Genomic DNA, 23,052 nt, shown 5'->3' with positions numbered 1-23,052 from the left:
TGGCTGTAGGGTATACATTATCATGACGTTAAGCTCCAATAAGGATGTTCCTCATCTCAATCTTTGGCTGTCGTCATCAAATGACCTAAAGTCGGCATAAGTTCTGCGCTATCACAAGGAGACAAACACGAACATATCGCAGCCTCCCAAAACACGTACACACTACACGCATGCATCTTGCACACAGGGGAGGCCGTCCTTAAATGACCATAGCTGTTGATAAAACGTTGAACAATACTAAACCAAACCAACCCTCCTCCAACCACGCAAAAGATATTTTTTTTCCTTAAAATGCATCTTGTTCAGGTTTCCTATAGCATCAACGACAGACTTTTAGGCAAATAGACAGACGTAGTTAAAATTGTCAAAAATTGGTGTTGGGGCCAGGGGCTTAGGTTATTGGAAACTGTGCCACAGTGGTCTGTGGAACACATATCCTAACGATACCCGTGCTTTTCTAGAGCTCGTGTCCCAAGGTTGATCAGATGAAGACAAACGTAAGAACCACTAAATGCGAAAACCCTGTGAAACAATGTAAATTGAATTTGAATAAAATATCCATTTTTCTCAGCCAAAGAAGTATAAGAATATTTGCAGCTTGATTGAAACATATTGAAATGCATGTACATGCATGAGTCACAAAGTCACAAAGATCAAAAACGCGTATTCACAAGATTTTAAGTTATCGCTTTGTGCCTTTGGTGAAAATGTAGAGAATAATGCATGCCTTTTTCCCAAATCACACCCTGTATCAACCCGAGACTGCAATATCAGCCCTCGGGCTGATATTGGTCGAGGGTTGATACTGGGTGTGATACGGAAAAAGGCATGTTCTATTCTGTTTATTACGTATTCACTAATAAAATTTACTATCTTCTGATCTATTTTTCTTTTGAAATATTCACAAACGAAAAAAATCCAAAAGGGGTGTGATACCGGTGATACAGGTTTTGGGGTGTGATACGGCGAGAGCTGATACGGGTTTTGGGGTGTGATACGGCGAGGGCTGATACGGGTTTTGGGGTGTGATACCGGTGATACGGGTTTTGGGGTGTGATACGGCGAGGGCTGATACGGGTTTCGGGGTGTGATACGGCGAGGGCTGATATAGGTTAGAGCAATTGTGTCGTATCGCATATACAAAAACCCCGTATTTATTAGTAAGTATGTAATAAATGTGAGTACATGTATGTAGTAGACTAACCCATCCTCGATATCCAGTGGTTACGCTCACTATCGCTCTCTGCGCCCCTGGACTATGGCATAGTCAAATTGAAGGCTCGGTGTGCACCACCTTGTTGATGAGACAAGAAGACTAGTTCGATTCTTCAATGTACATCAAAAGAATTGACAGGCTTTGAAGTCGGGCGTCTCTTCTTTGTAATCTTCAAAGGACAGGTATCAGTCAAGTGATTGGTCAGGTGGTTTTTTTTTACCTGAGACCAATCATACAGCTATCTTCGTGCCTTCAATTTTGCATATTCAAGGGGTGTAGAGAGCGAAAGTGAGCATAACCCCTGGATAGCGAGGATGCTTGTGGACGAGACGAGGAGACTAGTTCGATCCTTTGATGTACATCAAAAGAATCTCGCGGTCACGTAACGGTAAAAATTGACAGGCTTTGAAGTCGGGCGTCTCTCCTTTGTAATCTTCAAAGGACAGGTATCAGCCTAGCGGTTAGTCAGTTGTTTTTTTTACCTGAGACCAATCAAACAGCTATCTTAGTGCCTTCAATTTAGCGAAAGTGAGCGTAACCCCTGAATATCGAGGATGTAGAATACTCATGCAGACTAATCGAAACATCTGCAAAAAACTGCAGAGCGCACTTGTGGAGAACTCTCATTTGTACTTTGTACTTTACATTGTACATATGTGTGTTGTGAAATGGTTTTCCGTTGACCGTGAAAGCACAGGGACCTGAGAATTTGTTACAGCTATATATATGGACCTAAACTAAGGTGTCCAGCGTAATTTTACCATAATCATTGGGGTGACATTTTTACCGAAAGTCGATCTAAACCCCTAAAACATGTAAAATTACTCTGGACACCTTAGTTAAGGGTCCATATATAGCTGTAACAAATTAGCAGGTCCCTGTGCTTGAAAGGTGTGATATATCATATGAATGTCTGTACATTTCAATGTGTAACCAAGTGTTTACATGTAAGGCTGTTGATCTCGGATTGGTGGTCAACACTAGTGACTATGAAATACATTTAGTTCCTGACAACGAACAATTAAAAACCGATGTTATTTATTTTATATCGGTAATTGATACCATTATAAATGATATTGTAAAATATAACATATTTTGATGAAGATGTCAGTTTTTCTCGATGGTCTTCTAGTGGAAACTCTGATAAGTTCAAATATCCTTGATGGTGGCTAACAGCAGATTAACTGTTTAACAAACTATATTTGTGAAAGTTTCAGAATAAACCATACGGTTGTTTATCGTAATGATCTCATTCTGGTTATTTTAATTTTTAAATTACACTTGCTAAACATCGTATTTGTGTACCTTTTGACAATCGATAAATGACAGTGCGCTAAATACCACCACCAACCGTCAATCGTTGTGAAACCTCGGGCAGTAATATTTCAGTAAGGAATGTGTACAATGGTAGCATTTTCATAGATCGTCGGATTTTATCTCAATATGACACTGGTTTTTGACATTTCCCGCCACGTGGTGGACGTGTGGAACGACCGACGTACATGTATGCTAACCGGCTGCAATTATTTTATGACGCACACTCGTCCAGATGAATGTGTAACATTTTATTCAAATGATGTAATAACGTCAGGCTAAACAACACTAGTCGGTTCTACCTGATTATATATTCATTGCATCTTATAACAGTGACAGCTCATGTATAAAATATATATATATAGTGTAGCTTTACATGGTGATGAATGTTAACAAGGTACAAATCTGTATGCAGTGTCATTCGTCTGCCCTCGCATACGTATGCATAAATTGTGAACGTAACGTATAAATTCAACAAGAAACAAAATATTTACATGTTTCATAAGTTGCGTCTCTTGAACATAACATAATCGTCTATATAGTCATAATTCACAACTGAATTGTTCCACTATATTCACTTTTTTACCTGTTCAATCCGATGTTCTGTATTGGAAGACATTTCTGGCATACAAAATAATAATTACTAATATTCATTGAGCAAATAAAGTAACGTCATTCCCGCTTCATATACTAAACACGGAACAGATACTGCAATGCCTTGTGTAAATTCCATGTACAACTCCTTACACAAGTAACACAAATATCTCCGTTCAGAACACTTCCGGTGTGAATGCTGCACTCCAAGTATTGACTGGTTATCATATCCACATGTGAATGTGACCAGTTTTGAGTTTCATCGTGCTTACTTTAAATGTCCTCGTGCAATCTTTTCAATAAACATGCTTTATTCCCGGTGACTGACACATCACATATCCATTCAATATAATTATTCGTTGAACATTTCCGGTGTGATACGTAACTCGTCCTCAAAATCGTCTGGGAGGTATGGCGCGACGCGATAAAAACAGAAGTATATTATGATGGGGAAGATGAGGAACAGTACAAGAAGTGTCCACTCCATCGTAATGACGGCGAAAGTCATGAAAAATTCAACTTCACATAGGGTGCTGTCCCACTCTGGACCCATCCAGTAGTATCGGTACACCAGTAGGACCGTTCCTGATATAGAAGAAGGCAAGACAGATTCTGTATTGTGGATATGTAAAACATGGTATTCAACAAGAAATCGACCGGAGCGATAGCTGTCTGGGGTTCAGGTAATGCATGGTTGTTTTTTAAGATTTTATAAAAATACGATTATTATAATATGGTACAGGGTATAGATTCATACGGTACAATTGCATTGTTTTGTTAAGCTATTGGCATTTTCAAACGAAGAACAATTGCAAGAACTGCTTATTTTCACGCTTCTCTCTATTTTACGTGACATGAAAAAGGTTACCACGTTACCTGTGATTGAAGAAATGATCCGACACAGGAGAGTAACGATGAAAAAAGCCGGACTTTCCTCCTTGTCATCCTCCCCCTTTTTTGACTCGTTTACACACCCACCCACGCGCTTGTTCCATGCCATGATGAGGGTGGGGAAAAAGAATACGGACAACAAACCGTTGACGAGGACGTACACCGTCATCATCAACTCGTCTTGGCAGTGGATGAAACACAGCACAGCTGTAACGCAAAACACAATTTACATAGCACACAACACAAATCTTTACGAACTAGATTGATAGGTGAAACGATGTTTCGAAAACAGCTCCTGTTTGGTCGTTATATGTTCAATGGGCAGTACAATAATACATAAAAAATAAAGTTTCGGGTTTGTCTGTTCGCTGAAGTGACAAAATGAATCTTGTGTCAATACGAAACTTTCCATAAGAAGAGCCTTTTACATTAACACGTGATAAACATGCATTATTTTGACACAGGATAACTTTGTTTTAGATAGTCATGTTTATTTTTTTAAGAAAAAGCATTACATGGCTTAATTTAGACACGTGATCAATATGACGTACCTACACACGTGATAAACATGCCTATAGCGACGTTGGCGAACACAAATGGCATGCTCGTGATCCTGCAACCTACAACGTAGAGAAAACAAAGATATTATCAGCATTTTGAACTGTCAAGTGTTCAATTTCATTCAAACGTCGGTACAGGTAAGACATCACCAAATAATGCAGAAGTGCATTGTCCTACCGTACATGTAGATGACTTAGAGGAGGGTTTAGTGTCATAAAACAATTCTGAGCTAGCTACATGCATGCTATTTTCTCCTTTTTGATTTCAAGCAGGTACTTTAAAATATTCCAGTTGATAGTAGGAGTCTCAAGATACCTAAGACCATTCATGCAAATCTCTTGTAATATTCTCTCTGAATTATGCATACCGTATTTTTGTATGATACGGAATAGTGTTGGTCTGGTCTGTATGTGCTCTCTGTTGGTAATGCATCCATTACTCATTGGTGAAAATCCAATACACGTACAATGTACTAGGAAATTGATATGGATTGTGAGTGATAACCTCTAATGATATGTAATTAAAACGTTTGAACAAAGATGTTCAGTAATACTTACACATGCAATACTTATGACGGACACTTCCGCCCAGTCTAGACCGGAAGTTAACGAAGCTATTGTGGCTGCCTTCCCAGCTTTTAAAGAGGAGTGACCTGAAAGACTGACTCATGATGCTGTCCTGGCGCGAGATGCCGGACAGGCCAGACTGGCGGGATTCCATGTTGGGTTGACCGGAAGTTGCACTTGTTTCACTTTCTTCCTCTAACCTGGTGGACTCACCTCCTGTGAAAGATTCGACAGTGCAATTTAGAGAATATTTTATAACGTATATAGCAAAAACCATTTCTCCATCTCAGACAAGTCAGTCACAGTAAATTATAGCGTGTTACGGTATTGAAATGACTAAATATAAAACTAAATTACAGCACCACTTTCCTTATATATTCCGTTACAGGTATTGTACAGCGTAAATGTGACTATCAATATCATATTCATATTATCATATTACATACATATTAAGGTGTTAAAATTGTTATGCAAGGCGTACTTGATTACATGACTGATTGGTGTGATAACGTTTGATAAACAATTCTGACATCTTCATTCAATGTCATTATCAAGGCTTATTATTTAACTTCATGCATGCTATATTAAATTTCCGACTTCGTAAATCTTTGCACTTGATATTTAAATGCTCACTATTAAAGTATCGAGAATCAAATAAAATGGATTTTTCACTGCAAGAAGAAATATCATAATGATATATGTTAGAAGTGAAAAATAACATTTTCTCGTATTTAAACCATTTGTGTTTCAATTCGACGTATCAGATATTAGTTAAAGCAAGTTATGCTTTTGTACATTCATGTCTCAATGTAATATACATATACCCGTTTATAATGATGCTGCCGACATTTTCTGCAATTAAAAAAAAATATTTAAAAATGTTTCGGAAAAAGTTTTTGATATCTAATAACGTTAAAAGGGATGCTGTGTACATTTTCTTTCAAAATAAAAACGTACATACATTGTATTAAACATGGATTTAGTTTTCATGGTGAAATTTAAATCACAATATTGTGTACAGAGTATACCGGTTCCATTGGGTTTATAGTGCATATACTTCTTCATCTTCATCTGGGAACCTTCCTACGTCAATATTGACGATTACGGAATTTTCTGTGATCTTGTGCTGTAGTGCGTTGTTTTATAGTGTTCTTTTTTTAATTTGCTATAGGATAAAAACAGGTTAAAAGCAGTGAGTGTTAGTTGTGTTGTATAGGTTTTGTATTTGTTCGATTATTTTATATGTGGTGCATGTCCTGAATTCTGCTGGTGTTTCTGATTGGATGATTATTTTGGGTAGGATGTTCCACTGTGTTATGGTGTATGGAAAGAATGAGCGTCTGTATGTGTCTTTGGATGTGTAGATATGTCTACAACTAATAGTTCATGTCTTGGAAACGTAAAGTATCTGATTACTATAATTTACATGTGTCAATATACATTAATATGTTAACTGTCCAGAATTCACAAATCTCTCCAGCAGTGATGTCTTTTTCACTTATCCCTCTCCTGTTGACTGCTTACGTCGTTATGAAAAACGTATAGAATTTGTTCTTCTTACGTTCACAGAAGTACGCTTCAAACGTATCTGTAGATTCATCTATCGTATCCATCTCCCATGCATGGCCCCCTCCGAATACAAAAGTGCTACAGTCCATTTTGTTGACGTTTTCTCCTTGACAATGAGTGCTTACGCATTCTTACATCTTCTTTGTTAAGGGAGTGTTTTATTGAACAATTGACACGAACGTGTTCGTCTAGACCCCACATACACAGTTAATACTTCTCACACTGACCGAGTGTTAAAAGCGGTGATCAAAACACTGTTCGGACTATAGTATCTATAGTATTATACGTGTAGTTGTTTACCTGTACGTTACAGACAGGTCCAAAAACGAGCAGGCAGCGGGGCGTGAATTTGAACTTCGTGAATGTCTTACTATGTAGCTGTGATACAGATAGTGTTATCAACGCATCCACGTACCAGAGATACGTGTACATATATATACACATCAAATTAAGAATTTGTAAGAAATTAATTACCACTTAACAGGAGAAAATGCCATCATTTATCAAGTTCATTTGTACCTTGGGAAGTACCTTAATAAGTATGTAAAACACAAGAGTGATAGGTTAGTTTGACGTACATATATATGTATATATACGTATACACAAAAACTTGCCTTTGACTACAATGGATGGTTACGTCTGTCGTACATCATATCCTTCCATCTTGGTGTTTTCTACTTATTTCATCCTTGTCCCCTTACCACGTAATACAGTCGACATAAACCCACCAAACACCAGTGTAAATACCTGTGAACAGTAGTGCAGTCTTGCGCTGCGTCTTCCAGAAAAAGAAGTCACCCTGGAAACGACGAATTTATGTTTTGTTGTAAACTCCCACTAACTACGTAGGGTTGACCCTAAATGTGCAGTCAGTCGTGACGCCACATCTACATTTAATTTTTAACAGGGCGATGTTTTCTTTTCAAACAGAAACATATCATATATACGGTTCGTTATTATCACCTGTTAGTTAACGACACGCATGAACATCAATTATGTAGTTTTGCGGGTTTCGAAGTGATTGTGAATGGGTTTCACGAATTTTTCTACAAAATAAAAACTAGTTCAATAAAAACATATCTACAGTACTATATACATTTTCCACCACTTTGTACCGTAAACAGATATCAAACAGTTAATTTCTTGTTTAATTTATGTAATTTTTTTCTATACAGACAATTGTACGCTATTTAGGCCTACATACATATTAAGGTCTTTTATATAGGTCTTTTAGGCTTATACATGTAGATACAATTTAGGCCTATTTTTATGGAATTAGAACGTTTTGAAATTATCCCATGTAACATGTATGTTTTATCTTACAAATACAATGACAGATGACGCAGTGAATCTATTCCCTGCTTTATAACTCAAAGGTCTGTTAGAATCCCTGTATTGGAGTTATTTTCTGCATTTGTAAATTGCTTCTTTTGAATATATCTCTTTGCTGTAATGCATTTGTAAATGACACGCGACTCTATGTCAAAAAAATAACGAACGCATTCGATTTTTTTTTTTTAAATTATCCAAACCAGTACTGAAAAACCTCTATAGTAAATAATGCTAAGATCTAGGTAACCACATCAATAATATAACGACACATGTCATTGCTTAATAACTATGCATTTTCGAACACATGCACGCGCAACGCTCTTCAAACATCCTCCCCCGTGAAAAAAGTGAGACGTTTGTGACTTGTTTTGGGCGAATTGGCTTTGTTAAGTGAAGATACGAGTGTGCATGTAAATATCTAAACGTTCCACATACAGTCCCACATACATGTACATGTAACCATCGGCTGCAGTGTTCAGAAACTAGGACATAGGCTGTGACTTCAGCTTACTGGTGAAATGGAAACGAGGCATCACGTGACCAAAGGTTGCACGTGCAAAAGAACAGCCTAATTTACCTGTTCGGTTATCTAGGTTACGTAGCCTTTTAAGCACTGAAGTAGACATGAAAGGACATTAAATGATATTTTCTTATTGTTCTTGTATAGTGGTAGACTAAACACAATCCCCATAAGGGTTTTTACATTGCAAATAAAACATAGAAATCTATAACGAAACAGCCCTCCTAGCACTTTTTCGCCCTCTTTATATTCTACCATAAAACACGAGCATTTGTTAATAATTTCTGTATTAAATATACATACAAGAGCAATTAAATTGAAATATGATGTGTCAAAACAAATCCTCAGGAAGACAGCCATACACATACCTGTATGTTATATACAGAAAAGACAGACGTTTTTTGCAAATATATTAATTCAATAATTCAATACTTATTCAGTGTTAAAATAAGTATGCGTACCTGAATAGTTGTCAACATTCGCTCGACACATTACAGTTTATATATGCTTACTGTGAACAGTCACAAATAGATTTCTGCATCTGTTGTTATTACATAGTAATAGACTAATAACATAGTTTACCTGTAACTGAGCGAGATCGGGTTATCTCAGTCGATGGTTAGATTCTGTAACAAAATCCCAACCGAGGCGTAAGCCGAGGTTGGGATGTTACAGAATCTTAGCCCGAGACTGAGATAATCCGATCTCGTTCAATTACAGGTAATTGATTTTTTTCTGGCACCTTTAAGTTCGAAAAGAACTATTCAATTTTGCTAAAAACTACAAGTATCCCGCCTTTGGCCTCAAAATGAGCTCTTCACTAGTACTACTAACGCTACGTTTGAATGCTACCGCGTAAAAATGTAGTCCGTCCTTACATAGATTACAACGTATTTCACAGTGTAGATTATATTTTTTCTATAAAATCAAATATCCAACAATGTCAAAACTATACATTTAAAGACAAAACAGGACATTTATAATGCAAATTGTCAATTTCAAGCAGTTAACGCGCGGATGAATACATCACAGTGTAAAAATTCCGCGAAATGACACGTAAAGATACAAGACAGATCGGACGATATAGAAAAATCTAGCATGGGGTATGACGTAGGATATCTATGTCTGAGGTGCGAGAATATGGTTTGCGTACTTCCCGCCCAGGCACTTCACCTTATGCCATGGCAACGTACCTAGTGACGACGTGCTTGTAGGAGATCTCGGCATGAGGTCACTGATTGAGGTAGGGGACCTGTGCAAGGCGAGTGTGGCTTTTCCACCACTATTGAACAGCTCGTCAAAAGACGGAAAGTCCCATAACGGCGAGATGGTGGAAGAAAACGAGACGTTCCGAGAGAACCGACTCCATCGACTGTTGGAGCGTGCTCGCCATGGCTGCGTGGCGGAATTCCCATCGTCCTCGGACTTGACTCCACTATCTGCAAGTAATTAATCGAAAAGACATATAAACAAACAAGCCTACAACAGGGCTTATTATAAGAAGTATTATACAAACTCATATTTTTGGGTTACAAAAGTCGTGTTTTGGGTATGTAGAGAAATAACAGTGGGCATATAAAAACATTTTTGGGTATACAATATTTAATTCATGGCTATAGAATATAACGTTTGCAGATGCAAACATATCATTTGTGAGGCATTTTCAGTATTGCGCGGCAAGTGCATAATACTTATTTTTATGCATATGCAAATAATACATGTAATTCATACCTAAGAACCAGATATTACATAATCATTTGATCTTCCACCTTTTTGATGTGCAAATATGCAAAAATCAGTCTTGGAGTATGCAGAATTCTTTTTGTTAATGATATGCGATATAATTTACAAAAATGATTTCTTTGTGAAGTGACGCACTTATCGCGTCATGGGATACATTGTTACAGGTTTCTCGTGAGAAATATCTAGGGTTTTCATTTAAAATAACTCTATTTCGTAATTTAGTGTATTTGAATGTCAGTGGTTCATACACGGACTTGAACATTGAGACACACATTCCAGTGTCAACGTGACGCCTAGACGGAAGTGTCTTTCTTACGCCGACAATTTACTTATATACAGTGTATACAATGTATTTATGACCGATAGTATTGAAAGTATGACCGGGAACAATATGTATATATGTATTGATTGTAATAATTATATTACCCTGATAACAACCATGCAACAGTACATTTTGTCGTTCCTATGATTAAACATCAGATATGTGCATATATACTTCAATTGTAATTCTAATGCATTAATGTGATTCACGGCTGTCGTAATTAACAGTATGTTATACATGTCTTCTTCAAATGAATATCTTCAAATAGAACTTAAAATTACACGACCGTATGACGTCATACAGATGTTGAATAGTCACCACTCACCAACGTCACATGCTAGTCAGAGATATATACAAGTTAATACATGCATGCTTGTTTATATTTCTCGCATAGCCAGAAACTTCAGGATCAGCTACGATTGACCTTGCGCTCGAATATATGTGATAATGAACAGTCAATAGTAGGATAATCTCTATAATTTTACCAAATCACAACAGATTGTCTTGTAGACAATAGTATAAAGGAACGTTGTTATTTACCGACAACTTAGTTGATATTGTTGGTTGTATAGGGTTTGACGACCTACAGAACAGACATGTATCAGCAGCTAAGGTAATTTAAGGCGTGCCTCCATGTGTATTGTGTATGCATGCATGCACGTGTGTATGTGTGCTGAAGGCTTGGTATGTTAGTGGAATTGCCTCCTTGTGAAAGCGCGAATCTGATGTCGGCTTTATAGTGCTATCTCACTGAAATACCACGCCTTGTCTGCTGATGTAGGAGTTGAACTAAGGTATATTATGTACTGTACCATGACGATCGTTGACTATACGTGCCAAGGATTTTACCTCAGTGTTACTTGATTCGTGCCCATAAACATTAACGCCATATGCATATTAACATATCAGGTCACAACTTTATTATAGGGAAATATCCACCTGGCAATTTAATGAATACTCGACCTAAAAATATAAGTATCGGATGGCACGAACTACAGTGTCAATGTACACCCGGTATTTTACTAAGTGTACATGTATATATTCTCATAATGCTATCATGAGTCAAGCTCGTGTCGCATTGTGCTTCAATTACGTTGTGTCGTATGGATCTAGCTTATGAAAATGCTCCTTTATGATAGTGTTCACATACCACCAGGTGGGGTTCAAGTAGAATTTTACATTACGCAATAACATTATATGACATCACAAAACACGTGAAAGCCTACACATTTAGATCAACCTACAATAAACCGCAAAACCAGCAGTTTAATTTCACCGTCACGTTTTCAATATGCATGTATCATATGTCCTTTCATACAAATTGCTTCTGAAGCTCGTTCCATTACATCATGACACATGTAAGACGTCCGTTATCTCGGCCAATGTATTAGGGGGGCAATCTGAAGCTAAGATACAAGGGTGAAGCCCCGTATTTTGGGTCTGGGACAAAGTGCCTGAGGATTTTAAGCATGACATTTTAAGCATGACAAGGGCACGAAAGGTCAATCAACCACCGAAACACCCGGGTATTACATGTATGTGACGTCGAACCATGAACGTGTGTAGTAGCAGCGCTAAACGGTTTATTTAAGGATTGAATCTTGCTTTGGTCGATTTCATGGGGTGATGAATTGAGTTGGTCTAGAAACAAATTTAATGAACTGCGAAGTGGAGAGCCGCTTAATTTCGAGGTTCTACATCTTCTGGAATGTGAAGCTGCAGTTATTGAATGTCGAATTACACAGGAAACCAGACGCGGCTTGAAAGGACGAAACATCTAATATCACATTTGGCTGTTCGACTGTATTTCATATAAGAAGGGACCACATAGATCTACCACAGGAGTTCGTTACGAATGTCTGAAATACACATATGATATATTGATGTGTGTCACATTACACATAAACTTACATTTATACACATATGATATACTGATATTGGTCACAGCACACATAAACATACATTTATATGATTTTTTATGTGTGTTGTGACCCATATCAGTTATAGCATGATATGTGTGTTTCAGACATTTATAACGAACCCCTGTGAATCTACGTGTTCGGTTTGTACCGGGGGTTGCCTACTTACACAAGGCAGAATGGGTAGCTGGAACGAGAATTTTTAGGGCAGTACAAGACTTGTCACTACCGCTAGTAACCGTGAGCTGATAATATTTTGTTGATTTTTCGTTTTTTGGTTGTTTGAACAATCTCTTGTGTTGCTTCAATAAAAATGTCAAATCTCAAGTGGTACATGTATCTTTGTATAAACATGTATAATAATTATCTCCCTTCGCAAAATCATACGCACAGGCAATGTTAATCTGGTCAAATTCATCGGCAAATGAAACAGGTTACATTTGTTAGTTGCATTGAGTCCAACTTGAGTAGATATTGAAATATTTGCCGGACAGGAAGGTTGAAATGCTACAAACAACTATCATTGTATGTGCATGTTGCATGTTAGTGATGACAAAGTGATGATTATTTTCATCAATGAAATATAATAACCTATCAGCTGAAAAACGAGGCGTAATCTTGGATATCTAGTACACTACTACATGGCGCTTTACTTTGACAATTAATGCAACAATATATGCACTTCGTATGTCTTAATTTGTATAGTATAAACGTGAAATTGCATAAATGTTAAAAAATTGAATTTATGCATGCAACAACGTTATCATAATTTTTGTGCAATGCACGTACCAAACTTTTAACCAAAATTATACAACAGTTTTGAAATATAAAATGACATCACAAGTATTTTACACGACAATTACCTTCCGACTCGGTATTTTTCCGGATAATTGACAGTGAGGGTCTTTTCTGACTACTGCTGATTTTTCGGAAGGCTGCAGTTGCTGACGTCACTTCCTCTGGGGTTGGCTCCGGACCCTCCCCCGGCCGGCTGAGTACCGATTCTTCATCCGGCTGATAGAACACAACCGTACTGAGTTTCCGCGTTTTATCCATGTCTAATTGTGTCACACAACCGTCAAGGTTAATCCCATTCTACTTTTATGTATAGCACTGGTTTTTCATTTTCAAGCCGCGGTCTTCTGGGACACTGTGCGCACATGCATGTCAAGCGGTAGTAAAGACGATTTCAGGTGATACACAATTCATTTATCCGATGGAGGAATTCGACAGTGAATCACATGTATTTAAATAAGGAACTCCACAACTGCGTCAGTGAAGCGTGGCCTTGCTATATATAGTGTGTGTTACCTGAAGCATATGGACTAGATCTCTCACAAGAATGGCCTTGTAGGTATACTTTCATTGTACCTATGTGTGTCATTGAATTAGATAGCCGCTGGTCGTACATATAAATACTGGACATAGGTTAATTTGCATAATTATGCAACTAATATATTAGGTACAATCTTATCTCGACAGTCAACACCGTAGAGGGTAATGTAAAAGAAGCTACGGGGGGTTGTCGCAGTCGATATATATCTACTGAAGACATTGATTGTTCCACTTTAAACTTTTCCGTTCAGATGGTGGACGAAATATTTAACTGATACATGACGTATCACAATACTGATCACCCACCCTACTTTTCGATTTCGCCGAACCGTCCCAGGAAACCAAATTCGATATAATAAAACATCTTCTTAATAAGCTTGGTGATACATCCAAGAAAAACACAAATCTGACATGTAAAAGAGGTCAGTACTACAGTAGTACTGTGAACCCAAAAGCTGGTGATGTTCAGCGTGTAGATCTCGGGCGCCCAAGCTAAGGTCTTAAAGGTTAAACAAACCCCCTAATAGATGTAATAGTTATCCTAAATTTCAACCCCCTGGTAGGTCATATTCAAAGACCCTTATTAAAAATCTGAATATATATATATGCAATTTAAATATATTGCACGTGTACATAAGCTATTTAATTAAAGGGCACAAAAGCATAAGGGCTAAATAGCTCACCGGACTTATAACATGTCAATCTCTTTAGCGACCTAAATGTGTTCTATAGAATGACATATTATGTAAAGTTTATTTATATACTTACGTCATGCGGGGCTTATTTTCTCTTTAATTAATAATAATAATCCGAGGTTCTTGTATACCCCTTTATCACAACCTACTTCGTAGGTCGTCTCAAAATCGGTTCACAAATTATTATCCGTGGCTATAGGGCCTTCGCAACCAGCCAATATCTTTCTCAACTCCCTGGGGAGCATACAACCGGTGCTGCCATTTGGCGCTCACAGCTAGCATTCAACAATTCTAGCACTGCCCAACCACGTACACAGTTACAGCTGAGTAGACTGGAACAAGCGGAGTAAAGTATCCCGCTCGAAGATACAACACAGTGCCGTGCCGTGACTCGAACCCGCAACCCTTCGGTCACGAGCCCGGCGTCCAACAAGTACAACTAGACTACCGTGCTTTCCTATGAACTGTTAACTAGGTGTGGAAAGGCATACTAGCCTCAAATGTAGATGATTGTTGCTAAGGGGATGTACAAAAATCAGAGTAAAACGTCAGAGTGATAGATTTTACTGGTACATTCTGAATGTGTAAAACCATAGACCTATGACCTTGAACTTCATATCAAGTGTCCTTTCTTAACATTTAATGTTGTTATAATAAAAGCTAGAAATGTTATTAACATTATCGCACTTTTCTGAGCTTTAATGTTTACAACATGTTTAGCGTATTCAATTATTACCAGAGGATTGTACTATGGTTTTAGTTGTTTGAGGTTGGAATTCCTCTTAATAGCTAGTGGAAGAGAATAAAGGTACAGGTGTATCCGCCACTTCTACAGGTGTGAGATATCTGGACAGGTGTATCAACACTTTTACCGGTGTGCGATTAATAGAATCCATCCCTGATGTGAGGTATGGATAAGGTAATTCAAACCCAAGAGATAAAATATTGAGCAGGAGACCCGAGGCTTAGCCTGTAACGTTAACATTACATTATGTTTATGATACACAATGATTGAACAGGGTGTGAGAAAAAGAATCATTCACCCCCTTGAGGATGAGATAGGGGAATCTCAACCCGAGGGCAAAGCCTCGTGTTTGGCAACTTAAGAATCTTCCCCCTCGGACTGAGATTCCCCTATCTCACCCATAAGGGGGTGAGGTATTCTATTAATATAAACCCTCGTGTAAGAGTTTGTCTGGACAGCGTGCTGACCAGCCAAATTTTTACACTATGGTTGAAATATCCCTGTCCACGGAACAGACCCATGTAAGGTTCTATTTTTCATGCTCAAATTCACATTCTATGTTCAAGCCCAATATACCTTTTTTGTGTCCCTGATAACTTGATACAAAACAGTCACATTTGGTCATTTATATGGAGGAGTTTGGAGAGAATGAAATTCAAATACTGTTTTCAATATGCACTTAATTGGCCTGTTGACCGCGTTACATGGATTAAGAGAGTTTCAAGGAAGTTGGCTTGAGCAGAGAACGGTTTCGTGAATACGGGCCCTGTTCTTCGCACGACGATTATCTATAGCTGACATACTACATGTTAACACAATGTGTTATATGGCAGATGCTTTAATGAGTATTTTACAAATACATAACAATCACAACTCATGAATAATATAGCATACTAAAAAAAGCATTTGCATCAGTATTAGTAGAGAAACATGTAGCATTCTTAAAAAACCATTTAGCATTTACACCAGCATCAAGAAGTTTTCTCCACAATGTATCATCAATGTCAACATGGAGAATAATATTGTCACCAACACCCCGTACGACTATATGGTCGTAGGGTATATAGTCAGCAAAGAATTGGATTACAGGTCAGCTACACAAAGACATGTATAACAACAAAAGCACGCCATCACAGGTCATCATAATTTAATTATGTGGGGCTGAAAACTTTCGTATTGAGATATAAAAAGAGACACATCAGTCCTGTATCGCACAATCATATATTTGACATTTCTATAAGGTTTAAAGTCCAACTTAGAAATCTTAGGAACACTATATATATATAAGGCCTTGTGTTAAGAAAGTGATACTTAAAATCCAGTAAGTCAGTTTGTTAAGGAAATTCGTGCAGTATATATCTTGACTGTGAAGAAGACTTAATTCTACAGGTTGAGTATTTGATATCTTCATTCCGTTGACGGGCTGCAATCCTTGGATCAACCACTTGGACTGGTTTTAATTACCTAATCATACTGGTAACTTTTGTCTGCGGACTATTAAATAAGTCAAAATATTGAAAAAATGACCGAGAACGGACGGAAAGCAGAGGTTTCATAGAGGAAATGGTGAATTAACATAGATCTATAGAACATTTGAAAGTAGGTTTAAAATTTCATTGTTATGTGTTATTTCTAATGTCTCTCTCGAAGTGTTTTTCTACAACAGTTATCATGCCGTAGCTCACATGAGCTTTGCCTTCCCTATAAGCACATCCAAGATTAACAAAAGGTAACAAAACCATGAAAAATGTCTACAAATGTACACCCAGTCTGAACATGCTTATGTTCACACACTGATTATCAAATAGATAGGTGGTTTAACTTACCTTGTTGTAGTGTACTTGAGCCTTTCGAGTAAAGTTAATGTCATCAAGTTGAAAACGTTATGTAAAAAAGAACACGTTTTCTATCTGGGTCTAGTTTGACATATCATTATTTGTTCGTCAACAGTCGAACAGGGTATGACATGTCTAACGCTACACATATACATTGCATATATTATTAGCTTACGCAGACCAGAGTACGTACATATATATGTACAGATGTAATGCTGTAACTGTTTAAAATCAATCATATATAATACTTTCCAATAATGAAACCTCGATACTAAGTATAGTACCAAGCGTTCAAATTACTACACGATATAAAAATGTAAATAAAGAATATATAATAAATGTAAATTTCGAGATTACTTAACCTCACACAAAAAAATACATCAGCGCTGAGATTATAGAAATACAAAATTTTCTACAAGTTGTAAAATCACTGAATTACTCTCTAAAATGGCACTTTGATTAGAAAAAGCATTGAGTATTATCAAATTGACACACGTAAAATTTGAAATAAAAAAATTAGGTCAATTAATTATTTGAAGAATATGGCACGTAAAAAGTAAACATTGTCATATGCTTATGGCACAAGTGAGATATTAACACTATTTAAAACTCGTATTATATATCACAGTATAATAATGAGATTCATTTGATACACGGAGTAGTAAAGTTATGAAAATATCACTTCATTGATTAGCGGTGTCTGTAGATACACAAACGGCATAACCCTTAGTCATCTTTATTTATCATGTTTTATGCCATATTACATAGTACTTTCTAATAAGAATAATTTTAACAACACCATGTATCAATTCCAACACAACCCATATAGCATGAAACTTGGACGGGGGTTTCACTAGATATTGTATGTATTATCAGGTAGAAATAGCCTTCGTCTGTTAATATGCCTGAGGTGGTGTCGGTGAAATCGTTAATGTTTCGATGTTATCATTTTCATGGTCCTATCGAAACGACAAAAACAATTGCCACAAATGAAAGTAAACGACAGAAAATTCAACCAACTGTTCTAATAGACCAGAGTCACTCAATTTTGATCAATCTAAATTGAAACAAATAGTTCAATCATGAAACCTTGTCAACCCATGCATTGTCTTTAACGTACGTCTTAGAAATTATTCCTTATATTTTCCCTTTTCTAATATGCCTACACGCATTATCTTATCACGTGACGATTTATTATAACCTCACTTTTAAATGATGGACAACTTGTATCAAAGTTTACAAAACTGTTAGATTATCTAACACACCGCGGACCATAAGACTAGTGTGATTAATATATAGCTAGTAGCTTACTTAAAAGGACAAGAACTTGCATAAGAATTACATGTAACTGTACTTAGCGATGTCATGCATGACCGTCAGGCTGAAAGAATTAATAAGTAGCGAAACTACTCTCTAACACCTCCGAATATACAGGTGTGCTCTTGATAACATTAATGTAACATGTTCTACACTCGCTTGATTGACATTAATTTAAAACAACACCTGATGACACTAGCAAGATTCATCTACACATACAAATTACAGGTAATCTTTTATAAAATGTGTTTACATATACACACTACCTCTAGTATCTTAACAAGTGTACAACTGTAAAAATAGTCTCAAACTGTAACAATAAGGAATGTATTGTTCAAAAACAACTAGAATTAAATATTCAAGTGCCAAATATGCTGATCTGTAGAGACGATAATCAAAAGGTATGCATTTTTAATTGATTCTATTTGACCAACATTTTACATGCTTGTCAATACATGTTGTAAATACACGAAACAAGCTACCAGGTTTCTACACGATTGATTTCATAAGTATCAATAGTCATTTATTACGATGTTACTCAATTAATAAAAAAATGTAAAAACTGTAAAATTATGTTAAAGCTGAAATTATACATGTATGGCCTGATGTTTTGACATGTATTTGGCACAGTATACTGTAGAATCATTTATTTCCGTGGGGTTAAAATTTCGTGGGTTTTCTTATACAAGCCTGTTTCAAGGACTTTATATTTCGCCGATTTCTGATTTTCCCCTATCTATATCATACCAAATTTTTGTTTTTGTGGGGATTACATTTCGTGGATTTTTGTTATCCACGAAATAAACGAAATTTAAACTCCCACGAAAATTTATGATTTTACAGTACTACCGTCAAGTCGAGTATATTGATCGTTGTGATTATTCGGATCTGACTAATACTGTACTAATATGTCAATAAAAGGTGTGAAATACATCAACTTAATTGTTTACACCGGGATTTCATCATAATTGTTATAGCACTAATAATTGATAAATATAAATGTCAAATATTGGAAAACTGGAAAAATTATATCACATTTAAACATCATATTAGTTTTGAAAAACAACTAAGAAAAATAGAATGTTCATGTACAAACAATAACAATTATGTACAGTTTACACACATCGGTGATATGATATACAGATTAACGCACGACAGAGAGTCATACGCCTTGTTTGACAACATTTGGCATTGTCGCTACATATTTATGTAGAATATAATTGACATTAAAATCTGTTATGAACGTAATTGGCACTGACCTTCAAATCATTGGTGAACCTTGTCTCAATGGTAATACAACAATTGTAGAAAATGTACGAATTTAAGCGTGATCTAATATTCAAGCAATATTTGTAAGTATAGAACAAATTGGGATGACAGCATTCACTAGTACATTTGTACACGATCAGAGATTACATTCAGGTATTGACCAGCTGATTATGTTCTTGTGTTTGGAGTTTTAGTTATTGTTTTCAGCTTAGTTGAATTTAATCGATATTTTTGTTCGTTAGTATAAATGTCCATTTGTATACATGCACAATTGTATACTTAAAAAATGTGTATGCTAAAATATGTATACTTGGTCCATTCCTATTTGTTTAAAGGCTAGTTGTATTATGCTTCATAAATAACTACCATTATTAGTATCACGTCTCTTTCTTAACTTACATTTATCGCTGCATCTTTGTTCGGGTTAAGTAAAATAAGATTTATTGAAAAGAAAGCTGACATTTTTTTTACCAACACCATACAACACAAATTATAATAATTAAAGGGGGAAATTTTCCTAGGTTAAAATAAAGATATTTGCAAAAAGCACATTTTACGTCTTACAAGAATCCCTTTTGAAATATCGCATTGAAAGTGAAAAATTATATACATAACTTGTTGTTTTTCACTAACACAGCTAGAGCTGGTAATGTCTGGTTATTCAACTCTGTCACACACACCACAAAGCAGTAGGTTTTTATGTTTTGGTTCATGACTCTACAGCAGAAGTTGGTTGATATGTTTTCTCTTACACGATTATTTGGATTGTGTCATGTGTTTTATCTTTAAATCACAGCAGAAGTTGGTTTATTTCTGGTTGTTCATCACTCAGCTTCTCCAGTGCATCCGTGAATCTCATTAAATCTTCGAGAGACTTCAAGCCAAGCCGTTTTTCCAGGCATCGATAGAAAAACTCGGGAGCCTAAATCAATAAAGGTAAACATTATAAACTGCTCAAAGATTTAACATAAATATATGAACTTTATTAACTTTACAATAATAAGAACACTTATATAGCAAGTGTTTCCAGCTAATATTAACCACTCTGGTGGGAGTTGTTTGACTGGGGGTCTTAATGTCGGAGGAAACAAGAGTATCAGGGGAACACTCACGTGGTCGGGCAGATGACCTAATACCCTTTCACGTTAAATCCGGGAGTCAACCCCCAGCAGTTTTCGTAAAAGGCAAGTGCACTATCCATTTGCTGCACCACCCGACTGACGAAGTTGAAGTGATCGAAAATCGGGTACAGTAACATATCATTAGGTTTTTCTGCACGCTTTGTCTTGTTGAAATGATGACGTAAGAGTTGATAAAAGTTTAACTTTAAAATTTAATGAGAGATAATATATAACTTATGAGAGATAATATATAACTTTTAACTTGACGGCGGGAAATTCTGGAGTGTCCAAAATACACCCGAAGTGTTCCGTACAGAGTCTAGACCCTAACTAGTTTTATTATTTACAATACAACATATCACAGTTAAATACATGTACGTACAATAAAGGTAAAAATGTACCTGATGTGTAAGTGACAGGTGTCGCTAATTGTTAGATCAATTACTCGTGTCCACAAGGAAAGGCTATTACACTAATCCTGTTGCGTAATGTGATGGACAATAGTAATGAGTTATGAAGTAAGTTAACAGAGAGTACGTACTTTGGGATATACAAACTTCACACATGAGTCTTATCTCAAATGTCACAAAGGATATACAGTAATTACAATTAAGAATAATGTCACATGTATATAGCCTAATTCTGTCTAAATGTCATTTAAACGTGTTCTGCATTAAGTCGCACTTGAGTCGTTAGATATGAACAATTCGAAATATAAATTTAATAATAGATGGTAGAAACAAAGTTTTTCATGAATAAGCAAATATTTACACAAGTAATCTCGGCACTAATTTATCACAACATTTCTGTGTGATAAACATATCTTTCATTAACTTGTCAGCATTATGAAACTAAACCATTACTTATCAGCAGTTTTCAAAATGCATAACTTCAATGTATCTATGATTTTATCAAATTTGTTACATGTACAATATTTTAATGTCCTGTCTTCAGTCTGTGCGACGTGCATACTTTTTCCTTATGTATTGATTAACAAATGTATAGCCATTTTCTTGCAGGAGAAAAATTAATGCTTTGATAGTCCTGTAACAGTTTTTTGAAAATCGCTGACTTTTTGTTTTTTAACCTCTGCAGCCTTCAAATAAGATCTTGGGGGCATTGGCGAAACAGAAAATGGTTGATGATAATTTGATCAAGGAATCAATCAAGTATTTTTATAGGTTAAATCCGTTTACTTGAACTGAAGTGTAGCCTTTTAAAATTGACACTTATTCCCCCTCATGGGCCCTGCCTCTGGAATGGCAATCATTTTCAAGGCACATTTCAAATGAAACTAGACGAAATTACCTTCTAATTCCTACATTTAGTCTCCCCCTCTCCCCCTCCAAAAAAGAGAATAGGGTCACTTTGGTTCAGGGACCCTTTAAAACAAATTAAAGTAAACCTGTTAAACCATACAAAACCAAACCAAAATCAAACCCTAAAGTCATTGTCCATCTGTCTCTAAAAAATTGCATGTTTTTGTTTTACATCCTATAGACAGCCATACGTCGCCATAGAAGGTCGAACGCCTTACATGTGACTACTCGGCCACCACAGTCCCTGTACCATATACAACATGGCGACCACTTGGTCCAGGAATGCTCTCATTACAAACCACTATGGGCTGGTGAGCTACAATGGTTCTATCTTAACAATCTCATGTGTTTAATTTTCTTAAAACATTATTCGCCACTCACTCTTCTAAACAGCTTATAGAGGAAGGTTAGGAGTTCTCCATTCAGCAACTGCATGCCAGCTAACCTGAAAAATAACCTATAAGTGAATAACTACATCAACGTGACTTATTGATGAGGGGACACGATAGAATTAATTAAGATAACAAACAGTATATAAAACAAGGAAAATATCACTTTTGTTGAAAATGTGTCGAGGTCAATTCATAAAGGCAGGCAACCATGGCCAGAGATCATTCAAAGCAAGAGACACATTTGGCCTGTATCGCATATTTGCATCAGAAATGTATTATCATACTTGGGACCATGATGGCCATCTAATTGTAACATTGACCAACAGAAATATAATGAAAAACAACTTTATACATTTAAAAAGACAATGGCAGGAACAGTTTGTACAGTATTTGGTGTAATGTGATCAGCTGAAATTGAGAATTTAAGGAAGAAATTATCTGCCACCAGAGAATAGGGTTGCCAGTTCGGATTAACCC

General features: G+C 36.4%; 2 protein-coding genes across 3 annotated transcripts in view; both read right to left on the bottom strand.

Annotated features, from left to right (window-relative positions):
- Positions 1-2,764: 2,764 nt before the first annotated feature.
- On the bottom strand, positions 2,765-13,861 carry LOC110445639. Its single transcript, XM_021490352.1, has 6 exons — positions 13,411-13,861; positions 9,757-10,002; positions 5,134-5,358; positions 4,567-4,635; positions 4,001-4,222; positions 2,765-3,709 (listed from the first exon to the last, which is right to left on the bottom strand). The coding sequence occupies exons 1-6, from the start codon at positions 13,601-13,603 to the stop codon at positions 3,477-3,479; spliced, it is 1,188 nt and encodes a 395-aa protein (XP_021346027.1). The 5' UTR covers positions 13,604-13,861; the 3' UTR covers positions 2,765-3,476.
- A 2,290-nt stretch (positions 13,862-16,151) lies between these two features.
- The window catches only part of LOC110445638, a 21,304-nt gene continuing 14,403 nt past the window's right edge, over positions 16,152-23,052 (bottom strand). For both annotated transcript variants that reach the window (XM_021490350.1, XM_021490351.1), the window contains exons 11-12: positions 22,565-22,628; positions 16,152-20,665 (exon numbers count right to left, since the gene is read on the bottom strand). In XM_021490350.1, coding sequence (XP_021346025.1) covers positions 20,534-20,665; positions 22,565-22,628 — 196 coding nt within the window. In that variant the 3' untranslated portion in view covers positions 16,152-20,533. The remainder of the gene's footprint in view (positions 20,666-22,564; positions 22,629-23,052) is intronic.

This window comes from Mizuhopecten yessoensis, unplaced genomic scaffold, assembly GCF_002113885.1.
Source record: "Mizuhopecten yessoensis strain PY_sf001 unplaced genomic scaffold, ASM211388v2 scaffold2329, whole genome shotgun sequence".
Taxonomy (NCBI): domain Eukaryota; kingdom Metazoa; phylum Mollusca; class Bivalvia; order Pectinida; family Pectinidae; genus Mizuhopecten; species Mizuhopecten yessoensis.
The sequence above is the reverse complement of the archived record's forward strand: the minus strand, read 5'-3'. Positions and strand labels throughout refer to the sequence as shown.